The sequence below is a fragment of the Monomorium pharaonis genome, chromosome 5, assembly GCF_013373865.1.
Source record: "Monomorium pharaonis isolate MP-MQ-018 chromosome 5, ASM1337386v2, whole genome shotgun sequence".
Lineage (NCBI taxonomy): Eukaryota > Metazoa > Arthropoda > Insecta > Hymenoptera > Formicidae > Monomorium > Monomorium pharaonis.
The window spans coordinates 1,363,186-1,389,220 of NC_050471.1; the positions used below are offsets into that span (position 1 = coordinate 1,363,186).

Sequence of the window (26,035 nt, forward strand, 5' to 3'; positions counted from 1 at the left end):
AAATGGCAGAGACTTTCAAAACGTCTCGGACATTTGTAGATACATCTATACTAACATTAATGTTTCATGCTTAATTTAATAATACGATAAATATCCAGTATAGTTCTCATCCAATATAGTTCTCATCTCCAATTTTTTATAACTTCGTAAATTTGTATATTTTCATGCTTAGAATTTTTTAATAATTCGCTCAAATTCTTTTTTAAAGTTTTTTTATGTTGGTAAGTAGGAAAATGATGAATTCATAACTAAACAAATTACACTTTTCACCTTATTAATTTGTATTAGCAAATTTTTTTTTTCTCTGCCTTAATTAAAAATTATTGATAATTTTAATTATAATAGAGAATATAGTTTGTGATTGATCGCAATATAAAAATAAATATATGATATAAATTTAAGCCATACAATTTAATATTATCAATGTCTTTTATAAGAAGGCATTATTAAGTTGAATAACATATTAAATTTGTAAATTTTAAAATTAAAAAGTATACACACAAAGTGAAACAGACCATTTAATTTATAAAAGACAATATTAAAGAACACATGCACATGATATCTTATTTATACAATCATAAATTACGATGTTCTTATATTTACCAATATATAAAACATTTTAAATATATATTACGTGATATATATATTGTATATATATATATATAATATGTATATATATACAGGGTGTTCCAGATTACTCTAATGTTACAATATGAAATAATAATTATCAAAAAGAAAAGACAGGTCTATTATTTACTGTTCAATATACGGAAAAACATATGAAACTAAAAGCGGAATGCTTTTGTCATAAATTATCAGCTGATCAAATACTGCAATGTAAATGCTACTTACCAAATAATTAAATATCACAATGTCATCCGCCCCGAAAGCGATCTATATCAAGATTGTCACGATCTGCAAATAAGAAAAGAACGTACTTTAAGATAGCGAAAAAATTCCTTTCCCACGTCACAATTGAGTGTCGCGCAATCGCGCGATCTTCACTTGAATGAATATTAATAAATACCGAATTATAACGTAAAATTGATATGTGTTACACTTACCAAAATTAAGTGATTCGCGATGCCACTCGTTCCGGAATCAGCTAGTCCATTCCTGCGTTCGTCGCGATCTGAAAGTGATACGCAAATTAAGATGACGTGAATGGCTTCGTCTCTTTCGCGCGACCAACTGCAAACGAATGCCGCCGCGCCGCGCGATACGCCGAATCTTTTTGCAGCATCCATTCTCTCCGTGCAGTACGATGATGGAAAAAGATTCGATACTGGCATCGCTGGCATAGAAAATGCATAAACGGAAAGTTAACTTAGCTCAAGTTACGATGCAGATTTGACTTACCGAGTAGATATGGCGCGACATGTGCCCCGGCACCGATCCATGTCAAACTTGCCGCGATCTGCAAATGAGAAAGGAATGCGATTAACATGGCGGAGGGATTCCTTGCCGCGCAATCGACTTCGCGTATCACATATTGACATGTCGCTACGAGTCGCGATCTTCGCTCGAACAAGCGTTCACAGATACGCATTCGAACGAATTACAACGCAACGTTGATGCGTGTTATATTTACCACAATTAAGAGATTCGCGATGCCACTTGTTCCGGAGCCGATTCATCTTGCGTTCATTACATTCTAACAACGACACGCAAAAAGATGGAGTGAAACGGCTTCGTCACTCTCGCGCGGTCAACTTCACGCGTCAAAAGTGACGCCGCCTCGCGCGGTTAACTTCACGCGCCAAAAGTAACGCTGCGCCGCGGGGTCGGTACGCCGAATCTTTTTACAGCATCCTTTTGCTGCCAGCTATCCTCTCCGTACAGCACGATGGTGCAAAAAGATTCGATACTGACATCGCTGTGGGTACGCGCGCGTCCTTATGTCGTTTGCCCACACGAATAATTGATGATACGACTGTCTTTTCGATATTACGGGCAATGCGTATTATTATTGTCCAATATATGGAAATGGAAAATGCATGAGCGCAAATTAAAACTGAGAACTTAAAATCAAGTTACGCTTTGACTACTTACCGAATAAATATAGCGCGACATTGGTCTACATATCAGACTTGTTGCAATCTGTAAATAAGAAAGGAATGCGATTAAGATGGCGAAGGGATTTCTTCCCGCGCGATCATCTTTACGTATCACGATTGACATGTCGCTACGAATCGAGTTCGAGTTTCGCTCAAACAAGTGTTGACAGATACGCGTTTGAACGAATTACAAGGCGAGATTGATACGTGTTATATTTACCAATTAAGAGATTCGCGATGCCGCTTGTTCCGGAGCCGATGCACCTTGCGTCCGTTACGTTCTCACAGCGATATGCAAAAGGATGGAATGAAACAACTTCGTCACTCTCACGCGGTCAACTTCACGCGCCGAAAGTAACGCCACTAAAGGTGCCTTTTCACGCTGACGCTTGACGCTCATTTTCAGCGTCAAAAGACATCACGTGACTAAAAATAAAGATACCCATTCGTCATTTTTAGTCACGTGATGTCTTTTGACGCTGAAATTAAATTAGCGTCAAACGTCAACGTGAAAAGGCACCTTAACGCCGCACGGTCGGTACGCCGAATCGTCGGTAGACCTTATATCTAGCGATTTTCTAGCGGTTTAAATCGAATTTAGCGGATTATTTTTTCAGGAGTTGGCAACACTGCAAGTTGCTCGTGTCTTCCATGTTCCATTCTTCTACTACGCGGAGGAAGTAACGTGAGTATATGTATCCGAAATTTTCCAACTATCTATGTTTTGCGATAATAAAATAATTTTGATTTTATCATTTGTTTCTCAATTAGTTGTATTCAAGAAATATTAAAACAATGTTTTTGCACGAAAAATTTTGTTACGACTACAATTACATTAAAGTGCCACGTGTTAGTCACTTAGGTTAGCCGCTACAAGTTTCAGACATATTTCAACCTTAATTGCCAAGAATTATCTTTTAATTTTAATTCACTTTAATATATGATTAAATCCATTTTTTGCGGCTGTACTGTTGACGATATATTCGCATAAAGCAGAAATAAACAACACTTTCAAACAACAATATGTTGAGAGAACCGACAACTATAAGGATTATTCACGGTTGAGAGAATTGATTCAATTGTTTTTTAATAATCATTTTATTTATATTATATTTGTATATTTATATTATTTATAAAATTTATGATTACTCCGATTTTTTCTACTTATATATTTTATCACATACATTTATTTTACAGAATGGCGGACGCTGCTCCAGCCGCACGTGGTGGCTTTCGTGGAGGTTTTGGCTCTCGTGGTGGTGATCGTGGGGGTTTGAGAGGTCGAGGAGGACGTGGTAGAGGTAGAGGACGCGGTCGTGGACGTGGGAAGGAAGACAGCAAGGAATGGGTCCCAGTTACTAAGCTGGGTCGTTTGGTCAGAGATGGCAAAATCCAATCTCTTGAACATATTTATCTATTTTCCCTGCCCATCAAAGAATTCGAAATCATTGACAAGTTTCTCGGGCCAGACCTCAAGGACGAGGTCTTAAAGATCATGCCAGTGCAGAAGCAGACAAGAGCAGGTCAACGCACGCGTTTTAAGGTAAACTCGTAGTCTTTTTAAAGGCATTATAATTAATAAATTGACAAGAAAGAGATTTATATCTATTTCCAACAGTCTAGCTTAATTTTGCTCTCAGTTTAACTTATTCTGATTCTTAAAAAGGTAAAAGTTCATTTCTATCACATTTATTATATGTATACAAGAATAAAATAATAAAAAGGAATACACTACATTTTTTTTCTTTATAAACGCATTCCTTTTGAACAGTTGAATCAAGATTAAATTTAATCTACATTGACGATAATGATAATATGAGAATGATGAACCAAGAAGATATTTCAAGTGAAATATGTTATTTTGTAGGCTTTTGTAGCCATTGGAGATAGCAATGGCCACATTGGACTCGGAGTGAAGTGCTCTAAGGAAGTGGCCACTGCCATTCGCGGTGCCATCATTCTGGCCAAGCTTTCCGTCGTGCCCGTACGACGCGGTTACTGGGGCAATAAGATCGGCAAACCACACACGGTGCCATGCAAGGTGACTGGCAAATGTGGCTCTGTGCAGGTGCGCCTGATCCCAGCGCCCAGAGGTACCGGCATCGTGTCCGCCCCAGTTCCCAAGAAGCTGCTGCAGATGGCCGGCATCGAAGATTGCTACACCTCGGCCAGGGGCTCCACCTGCACCCTCGGCAACTTTGCCAAAGCGACGTATGCCGCGATCGCCAAGACGTACGCGTACCTGACGCCCGATCTCTGGAAGGAGCAGGCCCTGGGCAAGACGCCGTACCAAGAATTTGCAGAGTATCTGTCAAAGACTCATAAAGGAGGCGCAAGAGCAGCGGAAGTTGTCTAAATAAATAAGACATTCAGCTGCCACAAAAATGCTTTAGAAATTAATTTTTTTCTTCCTATTCCTCCCGAATTTTTCGAAGTGTGTATAATAATGGTTGAGATCTTAATTCATCGATTGATCAAAACCTTCTGGATGTCTAAAAAACATTGAAGATATCTTAAAAATATCTTGCATTTTTTTTTTAAGTTCCAAAGATATGCAACACTGAGAAATATTTTACATACATATGAAAATATCTTTTAAAGATATTTTTAGAAATCTAAAGAAGACATCTATGTGTAACATACTTTAAAAAATTTTAATTTTATGTATATAATTTTATAAGAATTTTATATTGTCTTTAATAATCCTTTAGAATGTTTCTTAAACATCCAAAAATTATCTAGTAAAATAAAAATCCGAGAGATATCTTTTTGTATAAAATTTTTCCAATTATTAATCTGTCGTTCTATCATCGCAAATGTAAACCAATTGCATCAGCAAGTTATCCGTTGAAAACGGTATTTGACGCCCGATGACGTCAGCGAGCGCCCACACGGTAATGGCGGTGGACGCACACATGCATGCCATATTTGACACATATGTGGGATAATCAAATAATGTAACTCGACGATTTTTCCGGAGAGTTCTTATCGGAGATCGGAGGTGTTCTCGCTCGCAAAAGAGCAAAGGAGAAGGAGGAGGCGCGTTTCCGGCGTTACCGCTATGTCCTCCGCGTCGTCGAACGACCCGCGTCCCGCCGCCGTAGTTCGGATTCCCTGTGTTCGCGCCACCGTTCCACGAACTTACGGTTCGAGTCCACGTAAACAGCGTGCGCGACTGACGTCTGTCGCGCGAGGACTCTGATTTCGTACAGGCGCTTATCGCGCGCTTATCGGTACCGACCAACCGATCGCCATCATTTCCGTTTTGTCAGGATGTTCAAGAAATTTAAGGACAAGCTCGCGGAGGAGATGAAGCAGTCGCCCGCGAGGCTGCAGGCGAGCGTACAGCAACTAGCACAGGTCGGACACTCTACTCTCTCTTTTCGCTCACGCTATTTGAGACCAAGTCCACACCTTCTTTTGTTGTTGCTTCTTTGCAGGCGGTGGTATCGCCGGCCCTGTCCAACAGCTCCATTCAAGAGGTATCAGCGTCGAATGACAATTTCAGTCTGATGGAGGATGGAGATGGTAAGCGTCAACACCTGATCGTCCTCTCGACGGGATGTCAAGAATTGGGAGTTTTGGGAATATATGTGGAATGAGTCGTCAGAAGGACCAATAATTCCCAGATAATCAAATTTGCTAAAACAAATAATAGTTAAATGCTTGCTAAAAAATTTGAAAGCAAAATAGCACAAAATTGGACACAACTTCTGTTATGCAAGATCATGTCGCCAAATAGTTAACAGAAATATAACAAAATGTGCTTACAAACCTTCCCAGCAAATAGTCGCCAAGTTGTCATCAAAAAGCAAACAAGGCCTGTATAATTCAGTTTGACATCAAATTATTGTCAAAATATGAATAACTTTGATTGTGAATACAGATGCTATAGCATTTGAGCTAATTTGTTGCCAATTTGATAACAAATTATTTACTGGGATTTTGACTCCAAAGGTACAAAATTTCTCAAGAGATCTGTACAAAAGCATTCTGGCGACACATCCTGCATATGCAATACCTTGTACTCAAATAGAAAACTTTGTTGCAAATGTTGTATTTTGCAGAAGTAGAATGCATTGTAGCTTTTGCTATAGAAATTTTATATTATAATTTATAATATAATTTATAATTAGATAATTATAAATTATATTATAAATTAGAAATATATTATTTCGATAATACTAATTTCTATACTATAATTAGAAATAAGATTATAATTTATAAATCTATTCATTTATTCATTTATTAGAAGATTACATATAGTAAATGAATAGATTTCATGCAGGCTGTTTCAAATTTTTTGTGAAATTTTCATTTAAGAATGCTTGAACAATACTACAAATTCTACAATTTAATTTTGTGATGGTTTCTATAATAATTACAAAATTGATTTCTGAAATGCATTCAGCAATAATTGCACTAAAATGATTCTCTCTAATGCTACAATTATGTAAACATATATTTTATATATTATCACTTTTTTAAAGATCATTACTATATCTTACAATAATTAAATTTGGAATTAATAATTTCCAAAATTAAATGCAGACTTATAACACAATATATTACATTTTAAAATATGAATAATGCTAACATTTTTCTACATGCGTTTCTATCTGGGTAAACGATATTGTAAACAATAACCCAGCACTGTATAATGTCCTTTTGTTAAACAAAATATTGATTGTGTGAAATGACCTTATTCGACAGAAACTCCAAAGAATACACCGGCAAAGCACAGTTTCCAGAGCGTCGACCTGATGTCGCCGTCGCCGAATCGTGTGGAAATCTCGAGAAGATCATCGGTGAGCAGCGTCACTAGCGACGCGTCCTCGTTGTTCCCGATGTATGAGAGTCCACCGAATTTATATCACCTACAGGTTTGTTGTATTCCTTATAAAGGAATGTCTCATAATTTTTCAGCAACACTGACGTCGGTTTTGTGCTTTTGCAGTCGGACATGGATCAGTCGGCTAGCGAGGTGGATGACAACATCAGTCCTCATCTCGACAGAGTTACAAAGGACCAATTGTACTCCGCCTATCGAAAAGTGCAAACTAAATATCACAAGTATCGCGGCAGGTACACGGATCTAGCCACGCACTACCGCGAATTGGACAAAGTAAAAACCAGGCTGGAGTCTGTACTGGTCGAGACGCAGGACAAGGTTCTAAGGAGAATAGCCGACTTGAAGGAGCAATGTCAATTAGAGCAACAGGCGAAAGCACACTTAGAAGACGTGTTAAGAAACGACATAGAGGAGAAAGATCATATTATAAATACGTTAAATACGAAGATAAAATTATTACAAGCGACCGGACCTTCGTTAGAGAACTCTTTAGTATCGGAGGACACTCAGCAAGAGAATGCTAAGGTGAATTTAATCGATTTGACGAATGAATCGTCGAGTGACGAGACCAACGCGCTGTCAATAGAAAATACTCAGTTGAAAGACAAGCTGAAAAAACTGGAAAGCCTCGTTTTGAAATACAAGGAATCCTTGAAGCGTAACAAGGAGAAATTCACGGAAGTGATGAAGGAGAAGAACACTTTGGAGACTGATCATGAGGCGTTGAAGAATTCCACTGCCGAGAGAATAAGCGCCGCAGAGGGTGAATTGAGTGCGGCCCGTACCGAGATTGAAAAACTAACCGAACAAATTGACACTTTGCACAAACGTGAGGAGGAGTCTGCGATTTCGTTAGCTGAGAATAAACTTTTCGTGCATCGGGAACTCGAAGGGAAAGAGGAGCAGATTAAGCAACTGCGGATCGACTTGAAGCACGCGACGGAAGATAGGGAGGAATTAAAGGAGACAGTGGCGAGATACAAGGCTGAATTGAGCGAACTCAAATCCCTAAATGCTGATTCAAGTATAGCTGCGGATAAAGGCGCGACGGCGCACGACACGTCGAAAAACAAGACTGAAGCGGCGAAATCTATGCAGCAAGCGGGAACAAAACATCACGAGGAAGTCGATCGCAACAAAGAGGCGAGAACGGAGGACGAGAACATACTGGATGAAATTAAGCTTCGTTTGAAGGAAAAAGAAGCCGAGTTGCGGGAACTGCAACATAAATTGAACGAAATGGAGAAACAAAATGTAGAATACAGACATAATAGAGAAACGTTGCAAAACGAGCTGCTTGCTTACAAGGTCGCGCATTCGGATCTGAAAAAGGAATATGATGCATACAAAATTATCACGGAAGAGAAACAGAAGGACGCCGACTCGACGATTGAGAATCTCCAAGCAACCGTGCAAAGTGTCGACAAGGAATTAGAGAACATGAGAAACGCATTGATTGACAGGGATCAGGTGTGCGAGAATTATAATAAAAAGGTACAGCAGTACACAGTCATGCTCGATAAGGCCAAGCACAAGTTGACCGAACAAGAGACAGAAATAAAATCTCTGAACGATAAAGTGGAGGAGTTTTCTGGGTTGCAAGAAAAATTAGAGAATAAGAAGACCGAATTGAATGCAATGCGAAGTGAGTTCGAGCTTTGCACATCTACGATCGATGACCTTAAAAATAAGATCCAGGCGGACAGTTCGGTTATAAGTTTACTGAAGAAAGAGAGGAGCGATTTGATAAATTGTCTTATTTATTGCAACGATTACATGCGGCGTTTGAAACAGGACTGTATGGACGTTAAAAATATCATCGCGGAAGAGTTCTTGCATCAGAAGGCCAAGATATCGGATGTGAACACAACTCTTGCCGTGTCGTTTGCGAAGCTCGAAGAAGAGAACGTAACGCTAAAGTCCGAAATCGATGGATTGCGTACGAAATTAAAGGATTTAGAGCAACTTACGCTCAAAGAAGCGGAATCGCAATCGGAATTAGCGCAAGTTATTAGTCACAAGTCCATATTGGAAGCGGAATTGAGAGAAAGTAAAGAACGATTAAAGGAGATGACACTGAAGAGTGACCAGTACGACGAGCTCAATACGACGAATAACAAATTAATAGCCGAAATCGATAATCTAAATTTTAAACTTCACGATCTGGAAGCGACGTCGCATAAGTTGATCCAGTCGCAGGAAGAAGTGAGAGTTCTGCGAGAACGGCTGAGAACATTGGAAAATCTCGAGTCTGCAAATCACGCGTTGTCTATCGAAATCGACGACTTAAGGGAAAAGCATACGCAGGCCAGCCGTGCTTTCAAGGAAATAGACGAATTGAATGTGAAGCTACGTGAGGCAACTGATGTTATTGACTCACTAAGATCGGAGAGCAGCGGTCAGGATGCGCTGCAGAAGGAGTTATACGTTTCGAGATCAGAAATTTCTCGCTTAAAGGACGATCTAGCTGAGAAGGAAAACAAGATAAAGACTTGCGAAGAGAAACTAGCGAGCGAGGAGGAACATGTCGCGCATTTAAAATCTACATGCGACAGCCATATACAAACAATTGAGGAGCACGTGAGGAAGTATTTAAATCTAGAAGCGGAGTACCAAGCGACGAGGGAGAATCACGCGAGGGAAACTGCTGAATTGATGGAAAGCAACAAAACGCTGCAGGAAACGGTGAACGTCAAACTCGTGCAATTGAAAAAGATGAAGACTATTAAAGAGCGGCAGGGTAAAACGATCGAGGAGGTGAAGGCCGAACTTGAGGAATCAAAGGCACGGCAAGCGGAATTATCCAGCATGTTGGAGACCTCCGAGAACCAAATAAAATCGTTGAAAGTGGAAAACTCGCAGCTCGCGACGATCAGCCTGGAGAATAAGGATCTGAAAGACAAATATAATGATCTCTTGAGCTGTAACCAGAAGCTCTGTGAAAACGACGAGATTCTGAAACAGAAAATCATTAATTACGAGAAGGAAATTGAAGAATTGCGTGGAACAGCCAAGAATTACGTGGAATCGTATAAGTCCCAGCTGAACAGTCAGAGCGAGGAGGCAGAACGTTTGAGCAACGAATTAAACATCGTAAATGCACAGCTCGAGCGTAAAGATGCGGAACTGAATTCACTAAATGAGAGATTGGTAATAAGTAAGAAAGAATCGCTAGAGATTAAAAGGGAACTTGACGAGCGGAATGCAGAGTTGAAGGACAAACTTTCCGAATTGAATGCAGCTGTGACGAACGGCAATGTTACAAGGGAAGAAAACGAGCGGCTCTGCGCGGAGTTAAAATCGCTAAGGGATAAAGTTAAAGGAATTAAAGACGTGGAGGATAAAAACGCGAAGTTGATGTCGGAGCTTAACGATTTAATTCAAAAGAGTTCCAACGCAGAAGCGATATGCTCGGAAAACAATATGCTGATTGCTGAGCAGAAAGCTTTAAGAGACAAAATTGCTGAATTGGAGAGTGTAAATTCTAACAGCATAGAATTGCAAACACATGTAAATAATTTACAATCTAAAGTGTCCAGTTTAGATGCTTTACGGGCGGAAAACAATAGACTGCAATTGGAAGTCGACGCTTTGCAGTCCGGGAAGAGTTCGTTAACGGAGTCGGACGTCTTGAAAGATTTACTGACGGCAAAGGATGCAGAGATCAAATTGTTGGAAGATAAAATATCCAACATGTCGCAAGAGATTGGGAATTTAAGACGGTTCTCGCACGAAGTCGACGAAAGAAGGAAGGGCGCGGATACGCTGAGAAATTCGCTCGCGCAATCAGAAGAAAAGATTGCCAACCTGCAGTCGGAGATTAATTCTCTCATTCAGACGAACGATGCGCTACGGAAGGAACTAGAAACCGTCCGTAATGACGCGAAGGAACCACTTGACAGCGGTAAGTTGCGCGAAGAAAATAAGAGATTAGAGGCGCAGCTCGACGAAGCGTTGATTACATTCCAAGCGAAGGAAACGCAAATGCAACTGGCGAATAACGAACTGAGGTCGCAAACTAATCAATTGAGGGAACAGCTGAAAACCAACGAGGATGAGCAAGGAATGAGACTGAAACAATTAGTCAAAGAATTCCAAGCTCAGCTGCATGACAAAGAAGAGGAACTCCAAGCGGCGTTGGAGAAACGTTTCGGTAAGATAATATTCTATCTTAAAAATATGTATATATTCTATATTCTATGTATATGTATTAAGTTTTTGAAAAACGTTCAATGTATAACCAGTATTTAATCTTTGCGTAGATCGCCAACACAATTACGAATCCAATATTGTTCAACAATACAAGGAGCAATTGAAAGATTGCCAAATAGAGCTGTCAGAGAAATCAGAGCAGCTTGAGAGCCTTGTTCTAGAGAAGAAAGATGAGGTAGCGGAGAAAGGAAAGGATATCGATCGCTTAGTAGAAACAATCGCACAGATTAAGAGGGAACACGAAGACAACGTAAAAGAATTGGAGAAAAAGTGGAAGGCCATAATTCAGCAAAAAATCGATAATCTGCAAGCTAAGCATGAGGAGGAATTGAATGAGTTAACAAAAGAATGGCAAAACGAAAGAAAAGTAAGTTTCCATAATCTGATAAATGTATAATTTAATTTAACATTATATATTTCTTTTGAATTTATATATTTATTTATTTAGACCTATATATTGTTTAATCATTAATATACATGTTTCGTATTTTTTAAATTTAATTTTTTAATTTGCGTTTATTTATTTTGCATTATTTTCAGCCTGATGCACAAACTGATGCAATTTCTAAGGTAAAGCTTTATTTATTTTTTTTTTTTACACTTAGAGGCACTACGCTTTTTTTTATATGCTTTAATTTATATAGTGCAGTTGTTTAACATTAGAACTGTCGATGCTACCATTTTTTTATTCCGCTAATCATTTCAATCTTCCATTTTTTTTAAGTATAAAATAGAATATTTAAATTATATGAAAATCTAATCAATGGAAATCTAATGATACAAATCATCTTAAAATCTTCATTAACATTAAAAAACAAGAATAGAAAAATAGAAAATTATCAAATCGGCACTTTCGGCAATTCTATTGAGATACCATTGGCTATTCTAATATTAATGAAATAATTGAGAAAGAGAGAGGTCGGAATAAATTAAAATCTCATACAGGAATTAGAGAGCACTTCACGCGTGGCGATGGCCGCGATACAGACGAGTACCGGCTCGATTCATACTCTACAGCAGACCTTGACGTCTCAGAGGCGAGAACTCGCCGAGCTCAGAAAGTTGGTAAACTTGCGGCATGATACGTTAGAAGATTCAACGGAGATTGAATATCTCAGGAACATTCTATTCGAATACATGATGGGAAGAGAGACGATGGTGCTCGCCAGAGTAATCGCCGCCGTCGTCAAGTTCGATCAAGAACAGACCGCGAAGATACTTAAGAAGGAGGAGGACAAGCTAACTTTGGTACGCACAATTACGCAAAGTAAATACTCTACATAATTACATGCGTATCTGACGTTCACGCTGACTTGATCTCTTTTTCAGTTTGGCTCGCTTGGTCTCACGTAGTCCGAGATGTATAATTTTTTTGTATAGCAGAATTCTATAGGCAATTGATGCGTTTCTCTGCAGAGTAACCCTACGTTTCTACAGGCCGCTCGTGCCCGAGCTGTATATCTTCGGTTAAATGTAATATGTTACATATAATGAAGAAACCAAGAATTTGTACAAAGTAGCTACAATATTTGCAGATTTTTATAAATATTAATTTAACAGAATGTTATGGTGTGTGATAAGGATTATATAATATAGAAATATAAATAATGTATAAAATGTATGCTTACCTGTGATTTACGTCGCGTAAAAGATAAATCACATGTGGTGAACGCGCGTTGGGAGTATGTATCTTCACGATAAACGCTTTTTACGTTAAGAACGTGGCAATGTCTCGTAAGTATGTACAACATACTAATGTGCGTATATACATAATTGTAATTAATAATGTATATTGCTAATGAATATACTGTTTCAAATAGTTTATTACAGATATCACATCTTATCATCAATCAACAATCAATTGTCTGATAACATTAGAAGTATTATCTATTCATATATATGTCCATTAATTAATTATACTATACATTAATGATTTCCAATCACAAGATACTTTGTTACGCAACATCGCATTTTATTTTTTATGTGCATAAAATTGTTAAATCATGCAATTATAATTAATGTATTTTAATTAAACATATCTTTTTATTTATTATAAACAAAATGATATGTTTTATGTAAAAAACAACGTGTCTCAAAAATCATCATTAAAATTTTACTTGTTCGACGATTTTGGATGGTACACGTAAAAAAATACTTTGCTTAGAATTCTAAGTGTAAAGAAATCAATTTATTTCATACCTTCCAAGTTTCGTAGGTGTGAATCAAAGAAATCCTTTCTCTGAGTGATCGGCATGTGTTTTTGCCTCAGGAGACTCACTTCGTTTCCATAAACGGTATATATACTTTTACCCTCTTTTCCCAGGAGAGTCCTCAGAGCTTTGTTTCTAATTAACAATTTCTCGTAAAATTCCTGGCCCCCCTTGATGTATTCGGCTCCTAAACGACACAGAGCTTCGTCGTTTTCCCTGTCGAGCCGACAGCTCCGATAGTCCTTCACTCCAAACCACAACGTTGCACCAAACAAGGGAAAGACTACGTAGAATGTGCGCCGCCCTATCACGTTATCGCGCAGTCTAAGTCTGTACGATAAAACGCTATACAATGTCAACAGGGACGCGATGATTAGAGCAAGTCCGAGGGAATTGAAGTAAGGTTCTTCCATCTGAATTCGCAAAATTTCGCGTGCTATCGCAAACTTTTGTGCACCCTCTGAGAGCGCCATTGCTTTTAAAAAGGACTGCGCGTCCTGTCGCGTCCAGTCCACTGGTTCGTCTTTAATCTGTAGATTATCATGGAGCTGCTCTGTTGTACTGGTGAAGTTAGCGGGAATCCCAAGTATCGCGCCATACCTGGCGTTGAGAGTGCCAGCGTGAAGCACATCAAAGCCGAACACGCTGAAGGGCTTTATAGCGTCCCTGACATTATCGGGTAGCTTCAAGTCGTCCATCACCTTCTGGATTTTCTGTTGGATTTTAAAGCTTAACGGCATCTCTTTGCCCATCCTGCACGTTTAAAAAAGATATTAAATCACATGCTTGGGCAAGGGAGAAAAAAACTAAAAATCTTGAAGAATTCTTTACTCACTGATACGTAGCTGTTATATATCTGTATTTCTTTAGGAAGATAGTATGCGGCATGAGGACCGCGTAATATCCAACGACGGTTGCGGTCACCCCCAGAACCACATTTCTGTACTTGAAAGAAAATACGTTCATGCTTACGTTTACCGCAATTCTGAAAATAAAGACATGTGTTTTCTTAACATCACAGTTTTCTGTGGATGACGACGTCGATCAATCTTGATTAATAATCGGCAGAATTGCGGTGAAACTTCTGATTATACTACACATGTTTCCGTCCTCCGACTAATCTTTCAATGAGAAATTACTTCACCCACGTTAACAAAATATCGCGGATACTGCGACAAGCTAATCGGAGTTTGATCGAAGTCACTCTATATAAAAAAAGCTTTAAGAAATCTTTTATACTTCTCTTTTCCTTGCTATCGTGAAACCTAATCCTAACCTAAAATAACATAACCTACACTGCAACGTTGTTTACATGTGACAGTGAAATCGGTATTTGAACATGGCGGAAGTAAAGGAGACGCGAAAGGATTTCTTTCTGCAGTTGGAACGTGCATTTCCAATAATTAAAGGACAGGTGCGTGCAACATACATTGTATCCTGAATATCATAACATTTTCTTTCGTATATTTATTCCGAAGGTAAAATATCTTTTGCGATATTAACAAAATTACAGAATAAATTTTCATAACCTCAATTTTTTAATGTATAAAAGTAATGTACAAAAAATTCGAACCAATTTTGATATATTGTATTTTGCAAATGGTTTTCTTTTTTTGTCGTTTTGTGCGTATCCAAATTTGTAAATTTGGATTTTGTTATTAAATTTAACTTTAAATATTGCATTCGAACTTTGGTATTCGATATTCTAATTACCTAAATAATTCAAATACTTATAATTTCAAGTAATTTTGGGTAACTATTTAAAGATTTTTATAGCTCTAGTGTATAATTAAAATTCATGTAAATAGATACTTGCCATCTTTTAAATCAGAAAGTTTACTAATCTAGAAAAATATATATGTGTAATATTTTATTTATTACAATCAGAGTTGGGTAAATTAATATAGTTTTTAATTAAATTAAGTTAAAGTTAATGGATTATAAAAATAATTTTGCTAAGTTTGAAGTTACATCAACAAAAAATTAACTCAATTAAAGTACCGTTAAGATTAAAATAATTTAAATTAAAATTAATTTTGAGAAGCATTATTTATATTAAATTAAAAAGTCATATAATTTATTTAAGTTAGATTACCAACACAATTATAATATCGATCATCAAATATATTTAATATTTTATTTATAAATTAAGTTTATATGAAATAAAATATTGTTTTTATGCAGGAATGTATTTTTCCTGTTATAATTTTTTTCTTTTGCATAGATAAAATTTTTAACTTAGGAAAAAAGTTATTAAGTAAAAGTTTATATATTTCAAAAATAACTAGTTAATGTTAAACATTCTATCATTTAACATAAATTAAATGAAATGTTTCTAACTTTTCAACTTTATTATTAATTTTGAACTTTTTTAGCAGTTACTACTCAACTCTGATTAAAATAAGATAAGTCTTTCAACAATTATTTTGTAGTTCCGATGCCAAGATACACACAATAATGTTCAACTTCAAGAGGAATGCACGGAAGAGGAATTTGAGAGTTTAGTGGAGATTTTCCAATTTGCCAGGTCATCGCATCACATCATAGAGATCGTGATCTATAACATAGAACAACACATACGTTGTCATGTAGCGCCAACATTCTGGGAGAAGTTTGAATACACGAAGGATGGTCAACGGGGCTTTGAACTGTTCAAGTCTGCTGTCGATGGTCTGTACGCCAGCCTCACGGAGTTTCTACCGACTCTAAAGAAGCTGGAATACTTGAAACGGAGCAGTGGTGAGGATTTGCAGCCTCTGCGTTTGAATGCCAAGAACGATATAGACATAGAGGCGCAGTTTAAGCTCATTGTGAGAGCAACGTTGTTAAGCCAGCTACCTCTGTGCCACGAGTGTATCATAGAACATTTCTATAAAATCGCATTCAATGTATTTTGCAATTCAGACAACTCGTCGCAAGGTAAATTGTGCAAACATTTTTTTATTATTTCTACCGTATTTGTAATTTGTCTGACACATGCGAAATATTATAGAAACATATATTTCAAAGCAGAATCAATCAGCGAGATTCAGTGTACAGGATGTGATCAGGAAATGGGAAATTGCAGGTGCCAGATGATCGTCTACATGTTTCATGAAACGAATAGAAAATTAATCGAGCTGGAGTTGCTGGAAAGACTTGTGGGGAATGTACTTACGTCGCTAATCCACATTCGTATCGAAAATTATGTGATTCAAACGTGTGACAAAACGTTTGACGTGTCACAACTGAACTTGTTGGAAAATGTATTAACTCTCTCATTATATAATTGTAATAACACATAAACGTCATTTGTTATTATTTAAATCTTTTTTAGTGGCTTGAGACTGTTGTCATGAATTGGTTGATGAGAGTTTATTCCGGCGGTTTCTCGAAAACGGTTGCGCTCAGCAACGAAGTTCGTGATGCTATAAACAAGTTTAAACACAAATTATCTCATTTTCTGTATGAAACGTACACTAATATAAGAATCGATCATCTTTTTAACATAATAATAGGTATTATATAACATTTCGTTTATATATCTATAAATATTGATTACGTTTGTTTGTAACTTACACAATTATGTGTACTTTTCTCTAGAATATCCCGAGTCGCAGCCCGCGGTAGATGATCTCCGAATTTGTTTAGAAAGAACCGATAAGCGAAAGGTCCTGGTCAAAAATCTGCAGGAAGCGATTAAAACGAGGCTCCTACACGCTGGTGTGAATACCCCGGACATAGTGACTGCTTACATTGCCGCGATCAAAGCGCTTAAACATCTCGATCCGACCGGAGTTCTTCTAGAAGCTGTAACGGAGCCCATTAAGTGAGATACCTTGTTTCTTAATATTTTGTATTATCAAAATTATAACATGAATTTAGTGAAAAATGTTAGAAAGTTCAGTTTTTAACAAATTATCTTTTTTTTTATTTAATTTATTTAGGTGCTACTTGAGGAGTAGAGAAGACACCGTGCGTTCTGTTGTTAATAGCTTGCTCGACGATTCACCTAGCGAATTGGCCGATGAATTGGTGAAGGGTGAATGCTTGCAGCTCGACGATGGTTCGGCAGACGAAGAGACAGAAGATTGGGAAAAATGGATGCCGGATCCAGTCGACGCTGACCCTGGTAAATCGCGAATTTTTCTTTTACATTTTGCTCTAAACGCAGAAAAAACAGATATATCCTGCAAATTAAAAAAAAATTCTCAATAAACATTTTTTTTCCAGCTAAGTCAACACAGCGTAAAGTTTCCGATATAATCTCTACACTGGTGAACGTTTACGGCAGTCAGGACTTATTTGTCAACGAGTATCGCACGTTGTTGGCGGACAGATTGCTCTCGCAACTCAACTATCACACCGAACGCGAAATACGTCACTTGGAGTTATTGAAGAGACGATTCGGGGAGAATCAGCTGCATTACTGCGAAGTCATGCTGAAGGACGTGTACGACTCGAAAAGAATAGATGGTAATATTCACTCCGACACCAGTTACAATCTGCAGCAGGAACTCTTTCCCACTTCCGCGCTCATACTGTCGGCGCAGTTCTGGCCGCCATTCAAGGAGGACTGGAAATTGAAGCTGCCGAGCATCGTGCAGAATCAATTGAACAAATACGTAAAAGCGTTCGAGGCCTTGAAAGGAAATAGAACACTTTGCTGGAAACCTCACTTGGGAAACGTGAGCCTGGAAATCGAATTGAAGGATAGAAAGCTGGACATAAATGTCACGCCGGTGCATGCGACGATCATTTTGCACTTTCAGGATAAAAGTAAGAACATATCGATTACTTGTCGAGTCAAATGCATAACGAGATAATCGTTCTTAAATTAAATTTGATTTGCAGATGAATGGACTTTACAAGATCTAGCTGAAGCGATGCACGCACCGGCAACTGTTCTACGACGCAAGATGGCATTTTGGGTGTCGCAAGGACTTTTAAAGGAGACTTCTAGCGACGTGTACATTTTGCAAGAGGAGAGTATATCCAAAAATCGTTTATCGGCGGATATCGTCGAAGAGGAAGAAGCTGAGAGCGTGATGGCCTCCGCTAGTGATCAGCGAGAGGAGGAGCTGCAAGTATTCTGGTCCTATATCGTCGGAATGTTAACAAATCTAGATTCATTGCCGATAGAAAGGATTCATCAGATGTTAAAAATGTTCGCGTCGCAAGGACCGGGCGCCGTAGAATGTGGTTTACCGGAACTGAGGCAATTTCTGGACAAAAAGGTCAGGGAACATCAATTGTTGCTCTCCGGTAGTTATTATCGATTACCAAAATCATAACAAAAAGAATAGGGAATTCTTTATTCCACTTCTTGTACTGTTTATAACAATAAAAAAATAATTTATGTGATATTTTTTTGTATATAAAAGTCTTGTATAATAGAAATGTTAAGTTAATAAAAATATTTCGATATATTTTGTATGAAATGTTCATTCACTTTTAATAACTTATTAAAATATATGTATATAAAACGAAAATCTTACATTTGTTATTCTTCTCAGTGTCAAGGAAGTGTCGAGTATTGAAAAAATATTTTTATTACCGTTCATCATAGTATTTATACATGTTTGTATAAACTATTTTATTTGCACTTTCATTGTAAATTGTAAATTTTTTTTCCATAAGTAGCATACATACTATGATTTATGATCAGATCTTTCCGAGATTTCAGAAAACAAGAATTGCTTTTCATTGTCACTTACACATTAATATTGCCACGTATCCTGCACATATATCAACATTAAAATAAAATATGAAACTAAAAAATTATCATATACAATAAATTTCGGCAAAAAAACTATATAACTATAGAATAATAAATGTAAATTCGCATGCCGTAAGATCTAACAAGATTGCTTGCACATACATAATTTCTTATATAACTTATCTGTATATATTTATAAATACGATAACAGGGTTTAAATAAATCTCACCGATGTTTACTTCTGCAATAATAATAATCTTCTAAAGAATTATTGAAAGTAATAATAAAAAAGATCGGATATGTGCAATATATAGCTTATGTATATAGTTGATAAAGCAATGCGAACTCCGATAGTGTTACATAAATTCTATGTAAATTATTTATTCTTTTTAATAACGTAAATATTAAAATGAATTCTTTTTTGAAGAAATTATAATAGAAACAATCGATATATTGTTGCGCGCGCGCGTTTGATGCAAAAGTAAATCACAATGATATTTATTCATACCGTCCAGATGTTTAACTGTGAGTCAGTGCATATGTATAATACATTATGTGTATACATGTGTAATAATTTATGTTCTCACGCGCATATATATATTAGACAGCATATACATAAAGAGTATACATATCTATTCTGTGTATATAATCACGCTCGCGAATGCGCGTATGTAGTTCGTATATTATAATCGCACTTAATAGAGGACAATGATATCCAAAATATTTTCATTATATAAATCAATTAGTTACGTACAATAATAAAATATATATATATATATCGGATATATTTATTTTTTTTACGTTGAGAACTTAAGTAGATTTCAGATCACTCTTAAATGTGTGCGTGTATATTTTTCAACGCTTATATATATACACGAAGGACCAAGCTATTGGTACACCTAGGAGGGATTCCTCGGACAAAAATTCACAAATATCTGTCGAAAGAACGAGTATAACATTTGACACATGAATGACTATACAGGAGTTATATAACGCGTGCAACTTGATATCGTTCTTAATCGTTACATGTACAATATGGCAGACCTAAAAGTGGTGCAACTCTCTAATATAATGATAAAGTCGAACATTAAGTAAATCACTCTCTCACGCAAACACTCTTTGCAATTATGTAGACAGAGATTATATCGATTTTTTTGTTTATATTCATATAATTATAATATCTCTCGCAAATAATTCCGCCACGTGAAAAGTTATAACAACAAGTCTCCCCATTATTTTTGTTTCCGTCATTTTGTTCGACGACTTTTATGCAAGTGTATATATGTGTTTATTTGATAATCCTGCAATTTAAATTGTAAATTTTTTGCAAAATTAAAATCTGCAATTTTTAATTCATATTCAACAAATCTTGGCAACGCATTGTGAATGTTCTGCCACTTTTCTCTCATCAACGTATTGCACATTGACGTCCTAGAATATTCTCTGCGAATAGCACTTCTCTTAATACTTTTAGCTGAAGTAATATATACATGTAGCTCTCGCGAGCATCCGCATACGATGCATACTCTTAAAGCCTTCTCTTCGGGATATTCATGATTCTAGCTACGGGTGTTCCTAACGGTCCTCCTCGCAACGTAACGAGAAGCACTGTTGGGAGAGCGATCTAATCGGCATTGTCCTTCTCTTTCCAAGGATATACATATCGCGAGAAAGTTAAATTTTGATTGCACAGTTCTAACGCTGCTACTACGTGAGCCTATCGATAACAAAGCTTTATCCAGAACGGTAACGCGGTTACACCGCACTACGTTAATATTACATAAGGCACATTTATGCGAGAGAGTTGTACAGAATTTCGACAGAGTTTCTCCGACGTGAGAGGTGTGTCGCGCGAAAAAAAAAGGGAGAAAACGCATTCAAGTTATTATTCGCGATTTCTTCAAACGAAAATTTCAGAGAAGCTTCGCGAAATTTTCTTATTTGTTTTTTTTTTACGCGACATCTTCCTCTTCAGCAGTTAACTCTAAAAATGCGCGTAAATATATCATTGCGTTTAAGTTATGTTAACGTTGTCACATTCTTGCGCTGCCACCTCCAGAGACGGAGAGGTGCCAGCGTAATCGTAAGTACTGGGAAAAACGCGAACAACATTTTATCGCTGCCACGAGAAGAGAGAGAAAATAAAATACTTCGGAGACACATAGCGCGCGTACGTGCTACACAATAAAATCCCCCCTCCCCGAAAAATAAATTCGATAAACTAACGTTTGTACTAAAAACTATTGTTACTATCTGTTAATGTTGCACTGTGATTCGAATTACGCATACCTGACTCGCGTCCAAAACAAGTCCGGGACAGTCCCGCGTTTTTACTCGCAAAAGGTGTGCGGGGATTCTATATAAAAATATATATAATATATATTTTATATATAAAATATATAGTTATATTTAATATATACTAATATATATTATAAAATATAACAATGTATATAGCGCCCCAACATCTCTATATATTATGCTAATGTATCTCGCAATGCTATCGTTTTTTTTTTTGTTTTTTTTGCGAAGTGAAATGTGTGACTCGTGCCGACGGGCTACGACGGCGCGAAGTGGCTCGGATTCCAAATCGGCGACGACTCCGTCGATCGCCAAGACGCGCGAGAGAAACTAACGTTTCCGAACATTAAGAGGATACAGGATGATGGATAAGCTTGACGAACGGGGCTGGTGACGCGGACGGACGGCGAAGGTGGTCGGCTGGTTGGTGAACCGATCGAACGCGGGATGCTGTTCCAGAGTCCAGGTGTTAGCACGGGGCGAGTGGATATCCATTGTTAGCACTCCAAGCCTACAGGCCACGGGCAACCGGGGTTAACAAGAAAGAAAAGAAAAAACAGTTTTGTTAGTAATCTGATTATGACTGACCGACGTTAACATTAAGTATCTAGTAGCTCGCCAACTGAGAGAAATATAAGTTAGTGGTGAAAAGCAACGCTTCCGTTTTTTTTTTCGTGCGCGTCATATGTAACATAATCCGGCGCAAGTTAAAGTTTCCGCCAATGTCGTTTCATGCGAGTGCGTTAGAATTCATTGATTCTTTCGCTCACGACGAGAGAAGACTGTCGTTATCGTCGACAATCAGGAGGATCCGACGACAACGACGACGACGATGAAACATTGCTTTGCACCGGTTACTTATAATATTATTAGTGTGAAGCATTCGACTTGTACGCGCCATGACAAGATAATAATACAATGATTCACGCGGAAAGACAAAACGTTCGTTATATTGAGTATACATTAAACTAACATAAATTTCGTTATCTCACTAACGTCCATAGTAGACGTTAGATCCATTAATTTCTACCCAAGTGATGACGATTCGTGATACGTTTCCTGCGCGTAAAAGTCGTACAAATCGATGAATTACACATCGCTGTAATAATTCGCGTGCAGGCAGGATGCACCAGTGAACAAGGTTGCATTACTCCGTTGGTTTCTAATTACACATTTCTCGATCGATCCTGTTCATTGGAACCAGTCGTGATTCTGTCAGATACTCCCGTTCTTGTTAACTTTAAAACTGTATACTTTCGAAATTCATGACAATCGCGAAAATTTCGATCTCCATCAATTAATAAATAAACAAACAGATACTGCCTCTCGCCACTGCGAACGCAATTCAATCGAGAACCGATCGTTCACTGGTGCATTTACCTCACAGCGGTCGTAAAAGAACATAGCTGCCTGTATATATGTCAGATATCAGCCAAAAAAAAGAAGAAACATTCAAGTGGAAAGAATCGATGATCGATCACTAATATCTGTTAATCACTACCGTTACACACGTACGTTATATCCGAACATTACAGCGATTTTTTTTCAGACAGGCAGCCTGGGTGTGCACCTGCCACCACATTAGCACCGGTAAATGAGAAAGATTATATAACGAAATTTCGATTACATAGTTACAATGGTATTATTGTACCGATCACTATTGATCTTTAGTGATTAATGTCCCATCAGCAAGCGGGTGTCAGAGACTCATGAGTGTTGCATGTGCCATACAAGACAGATATTTGTAGTACAATTCCAGGCATTCTTTTTTAAGAGAAGCATATTATTATTAATAGACAGTATTAAACAGATCTGTTTATAAAGTTTTATATAATAACAGTATATATATATATAATGATTTGTATGAAGATCCAATGATAACTGGAGATTCAACGAGAAACTCACACACCAAAAGAAAACCATTAGCATGGAACAGCTTTAATTTTAAAATCTTTAATTTTAAAATGTTAAAAAATGATAGACAGTCATACATCACAATTCTAATGGGTATGTCTCGACAAATGATAATTTGTGTTTTAAGATCTACGGATTAACGGCGGCAATAGGCGATTATAAATAATAATTAAAAAAAAACAATACTAAATTTAAAAATTGTACTTTATTTACTTTAATTACTTTTGCTACCACATTTTTATTAAAACAAAACTCAAACTTGTGTTATCTTGTTAAAAAAAATATTGCAATATTGAAATAAAAAGTAATATATTTAATTACATCCAAAAGAGTAATTTGTATAAAATGAAATAAAATCAAGTTTATTAACTTCTTCCTGTTCGAGATTGTTGAATTAAGGACAGTCTCATCGTAGAACCTTCCAATATCGATTATTCCAAAACTTGTTGAATATTCTTTACATACATGAATTTGTGCGTATGCATATACTTTATAAATTAAATGTACTCACGTGATTAACTTTATTGAATAAATAATACTGATTCTTTAATAAAATAAAAACAAATATAATCACATTAAATTTGCACTTATTTCTGTGTTTACGTAAAAAGTAAGCATACTACTCGTATAATTTTTAAATTAAAATTTTTAGAAATAATCTGTATGTAATCTAAATCATCTAGAATATTTTAAATAATATGACAAATTAAGATCTTTAAAATCTATACTTTTATTATAATTTGTAAAAAAAATGTGTTACAATTCGAATAAAAAAAAACTTCGAACAAGCATGTCTAATTCATACAGGTTGTATATGCACTTTCTGTGTATATGTGTATGTTACGTGTACATATGACGATGTGTGCATATATACGAATTGGCACGAAAACAACTCGTCACAGGAAAGGAATGTCCTGCATAAAAATTGCAATGTAAGCAACTTTTATTCGAGACAAATGTTTCGTTTGAAGAACGATTCTTGTATCTCGTACATTCGCGCATCTGCACTTGGTTTGTGTGCGTGTATGTATGTAGTATCGTTGTTAGTTCTTTTTTTTATAAATAGTGCAGTTGTGCGTCTTACATAATGGATGAAATTGCGCCTATGATAGGGAAAGTCAATTATGTATTAAAAATATATATATTTGTTAGTGAGATAAAATATGTAAAAAGGACGGGAGAGATGCCATCTCCGGCAGCATTGTCCGCACTTTCGTGGTTTACTTTACTTCCCTTTCCTTTTCAACTCACACTCGTAAAAAAAATACAGTGATCAGTGTGGAGGGCAACTAATTTAGCCATTCACTGACACGATAAGGACGGAGGCAAGAAGCAAAAAGCGAAAAGAAAAAAGTTAATCTTTATTCGCGTGCGTCCAAAATTAAATCAAGATAAAAATCTGACGCGACAATTTAGATCGCGATTTACAGACGACATACCGGATTGTTGCATAAACCTTCGCATCGTACCGCGTAACCACCCCCCTTGATTTGCACAACGGAAAATATGTACTCGGGAGCACAGACGGAGTCTATTAATGTCGTACACGACAATTTCTGGATTGACGCCCTGTTTGCTCACGCGGGGAAATCTTTTATAACGAAGCGAGTATAAATAAAATCGTCGTGAAGGTTGAGAGAGGTTTCATGGGAATTTTACGTCGGTATCTTGACGACGTCGGTCGTCCGGAGTTCTTTGCTAATCACGCGTGTTATTAACCAAGAGAGAGAGAGAGGCTTACACTCGCGTCAAGCGGACGAGCATCCGCTCCGCAAACACGTGCACGCCTAGAGACTGCACCTCGTTCCCGTGACGAACGAGAGAATCTACATCGAGAGAAAAAAGACGAAACGCGAAAAATAATAATATATAATATAAATAATCTTTTGGATTTTTCCGCGCAAATGCAACGAACGATCATAAATTTTTCATACAAATCTACGCGCGGCGCGTATGTGACCCTCGAGATGCAGCGAGCTGTATTTTACAATTTTCCTCTCGGCCGCGAATCTAATTATAGATATTCGGTCTGACGCAAGGTGTTGTTCGCGTGCTCTATTTTCACCCGAGCGAATAATCTCCGCGCGCGTCGCGGTCAAAGCTGATGTATAAAACCCGCGTTCGCGACTCTATCTTGCTGCAGGTATCAGTTGACGAGCTGATCGAACCTATCTGGCGGCGACGGTGAAAAGTTGCTATCTAAGAGAGACCGAATTTTTTCCCCCGAATTTTTATTTGCATTGCCGAAGATTTCAGATTTTTTTTTTCAAGCGTACGTAAATTTTACAGAGAATAAAAAGGAAAGAAAAATCATCACGGATGGGGTGTCGTAAGTCAGTTCGGAAGACTAGTCGGCGGACCAGCTCGATTTCGTTACTGCACGGTTTGTATTAGACTCATGAAATACCAGACGCGCTTTCGACATTCTGCACGCTTAGCACCCGATTCCCGCAGCGGCCCTAAGCCGAGAAACGAGTCTCTCTCGCTCTCTTTTCCTCCAACCAACCCACGCATCAATTCGCCCATGCGTGATCTCTCTCAAGTCTCTCTCTCTCTCTCTCTCTCTCTCTCTCTCTCTCTCTCTCTCTCTCTCTATCTCTATCTCTATCTCTCCCTTTCTTTCCTATTTATTCCTCACGTACTATTATGGCTAATGAAAGTTACGTGACTTTCCACACCGTTGGAATGGTCTGGGGGAAGGTACGACCTGTATCCCTCTTTCCTCTCTAACCCCTTTTTTCTCTTCCTATTTGGATAGACAGGGGAATACATGTATAATTGCGACATTAATCAA

The 26,035-nt window shown here is 37.3% G+C and overlaps 5 protein-coding genes across 11 annotated transcripts in view; 3 read left to right on the top strand and 2 right to left on the bottom strand.

The window, feature by feature from the left end:
* Positions 1-2,600: 2,600 nt before the first annotated feature.
* LOC105829372 (40S ribosomal protein S2) lies at positions 2,601-4,442 on the top strand. Its single transcript, XM_012668150.2, has 3 exons — positions 2,601-2,742; positions 3,255-3,600; positions 3,925-4,442. The coding sequence occupies exons 2-3, from the start codon at positions 3,256-3,258 to the stop codon at positions 4,411-4,413; spliced, it is 834 nt and encodes a 277-aa protein (XP_012523604.1). The 5' UTR covers positions 2,601-2,742; position 3,255; the 3' UTR covers positions 4,414-4,442.
* A 139-nt stretch (positions 4,443-4,581) lies between these two features.
* On the top strand, positions 4,582-12,945 carry LOC105829335 (golgin subfamily A member 4). Of its 2 annotated transcripts, XM_012668094.3 has the most exons (8): positions 4,582-5,417; positions 5,498-5,585; positions 6,771-6,940; positions 7,015-11,062; positions 11,172-11,488; positions 11,662-11,691; positions 12,067-12,369; positions 12,451-12,945. In XM_012668094.3, the coding sequence occupies exons 1-8, from the start codon at positions 5,331-5,333 to the stop codon at positions 12,472-12,474; spliced, it is 5,067 nt and encodes a 1,688-aa protein (XP_012523548.1). In that variant the 5' UTR covers positions 4,582-5,330; the 3' UTR covers positions 12,475-12,945. The 2 variants fall into 2 exon arrangements, with proteins under 2 accessions (XP_012523548.1, XP_012523558.1); XM_012668104.3 differs by lacking the exon at positions 11,662-11,691 and having other exon boundaries at positions 12,451-12,592.
* Positions 12,927-14,692, bottom strand: LOC105829360 (transmembrane protein 177). Of its 2 annotated transcripts, none has more exons than XM_012668136.3 (3): positions 14,571-14,692; positions 14,167-14,316; positions 12,927-14,084 (listed from the first exon to the last, which is right to left on the bottom strand). In XM_012668136.3, exons 2-3 carry the CDS (start codon positions 14,295-14,297, stop codon positions 13,310-13,312), a joined length of 906 nt encoding a protein of 301 aa, XP_012523590.2. In that variant the 5' UTR covers positions 14,298-14,316; positions 14,571-14,692; the 3' UTR covers positions 12,927-13,309. The 2 variants fall into 2 exon arrangements, with proteins under 2 accessions (XP_012523590.2, XP_012523595.2); XM_012668141.3 differs by lacking the exon at positions 14,571-14,692 and adding an exon at positions 14,381-14,564.
* Positions 14,646-18,739, top strand: LOC105829347 (anaphase-promoting complex subunit 2). Of its 2 annotated transcripts, none has more exons than XM_012668114.3 (8): positions 14,646-14,745; positions 15,764-16,250; positions 16,341-16,576; positions 16,648-16,828; positions 16,914-17,139; positions 17,258-17,442; positions 17,544-18,089; positions 18,165-18,739. In XM_012668114.3, the coding sequence occupies exons 1-8, from the start codon at positions 14,671-14,673 to the stop codon at positions 18,602-18,604; spliced, it is 2,376 nt and encodes a 791-aa protein (XP_012523568.2). In that variant the 5' UTR covers positions 14,646-14,670; the 3' UTR covers positions 18,605-18,739. The 2 variants fall into 2 exon arrangements, with proteins under 2 accessions (XP_012523568.2, XP_012523576.2); XM_012668122.3 differs by having other exon boundaries at positions 16,344-16,576.
* Positions 18,740-18,844: 105 nt separating this feature from the next.
* LOC105829321 (protein held out wings) overlaps positions 18,845-26,035 on the bottom strand; it is a 43,293-nt gene continuing 36,102 nt past the window's right edge. For 3 of the 4 annotated variants that reach the window (XM_036287422.1, XM_028192594.2, XM_012668063.3), the window contains exon 8: positions 18,847-21,838. Coding sequence is in view for 1 of the 4 variants with exons in the window: in XM_036287423.1 (XP_036143316.1) it covers positions 21,825-21,838 (14 nt within the window). In the remaining 3 variants the exon portion in view is untranslated. Of the gene's footprint in view, positions 21,839-26,035 lie in introns of all 4 variants that reach the window. The other variant, XM_036287423.1, reaches the window with a different exon arrangement.

Excerpts from the sequence above, each read along its gene's own strand:
- LOC105829372 (XM_012668150.2), top strand. The coding sequence starts at position 3,256 with ATGGCGGACGCTGCTCCAGCCGCACGTGGTGGCTTTCGTGGAGGTTTT. Across the intron at positions 3,601-3,924 it reads GTCAACGCACGCGTTTTAAG|GCTTTTGTAGCCATTGGAGA; the intron begins GTAAACTCGTAG and ends GTTATTTTGTAG.
- LOC105829335 (XM_012668094.3), top strand. The coding sequence starts at position 5,331 with ATGTTCAAGAAATTTAAGGACAAGCTCGCGGAGGAGATGAAGCAGTCG. Across the intron at positions 5,418-5,497 it reads GCGTACAGCAACTAGCACAG|GCGGTGGTATCGCCGGCCCT; the intron begins GTCGGACACTCT and ends GCTTCTTTGCAG. Across the intron at positions 5,586-6,770 it reads TCTGATGGAGGATGGAGATG|AAACTCCAAAGAATACACCG; the intron begins GTAAGCGTCAAC and ends CTTATTCGACAG.
- LOC105829360 (XM_012668136.3), bottom strand. The coding sequence starts at position 14,297 with ATGAACGTATTTTCTTTCAAGTACAGAAATGTGGTTCTGGGGGTGACC. Across the intron at positions 14,085-14,166 it reads TATATAACAGCTACGTATCA|GATGGGCAAAGAGATGCCGT; the intron begins GTGAGTAAAGAA and ends TTAAACGTGCAG.
- LOC105829347 (XM_012668114.3), top strand. The coding sequence starts at position 14,671 with ATGGCGGAAGTAAAGGAGACGCGAAAGGATTTCTTTCTGCAGTTGGAA. Across the intron at positions 16,251-16,340 it reads TTCAGACAACTCGTCGCAAG|CAGAATCAATCAGCGAGATT; the intron begins GTAAATTGTGCA and ends TATATTTCAAAG. Across the intron at positions 17,140-17,257 it reads GCTGTAACGGAGCCCATTAA|GTGCTACTTGAGGAGTAGAG; the intron begins GTGAGATACCTT and ends TAATTTATTTAG.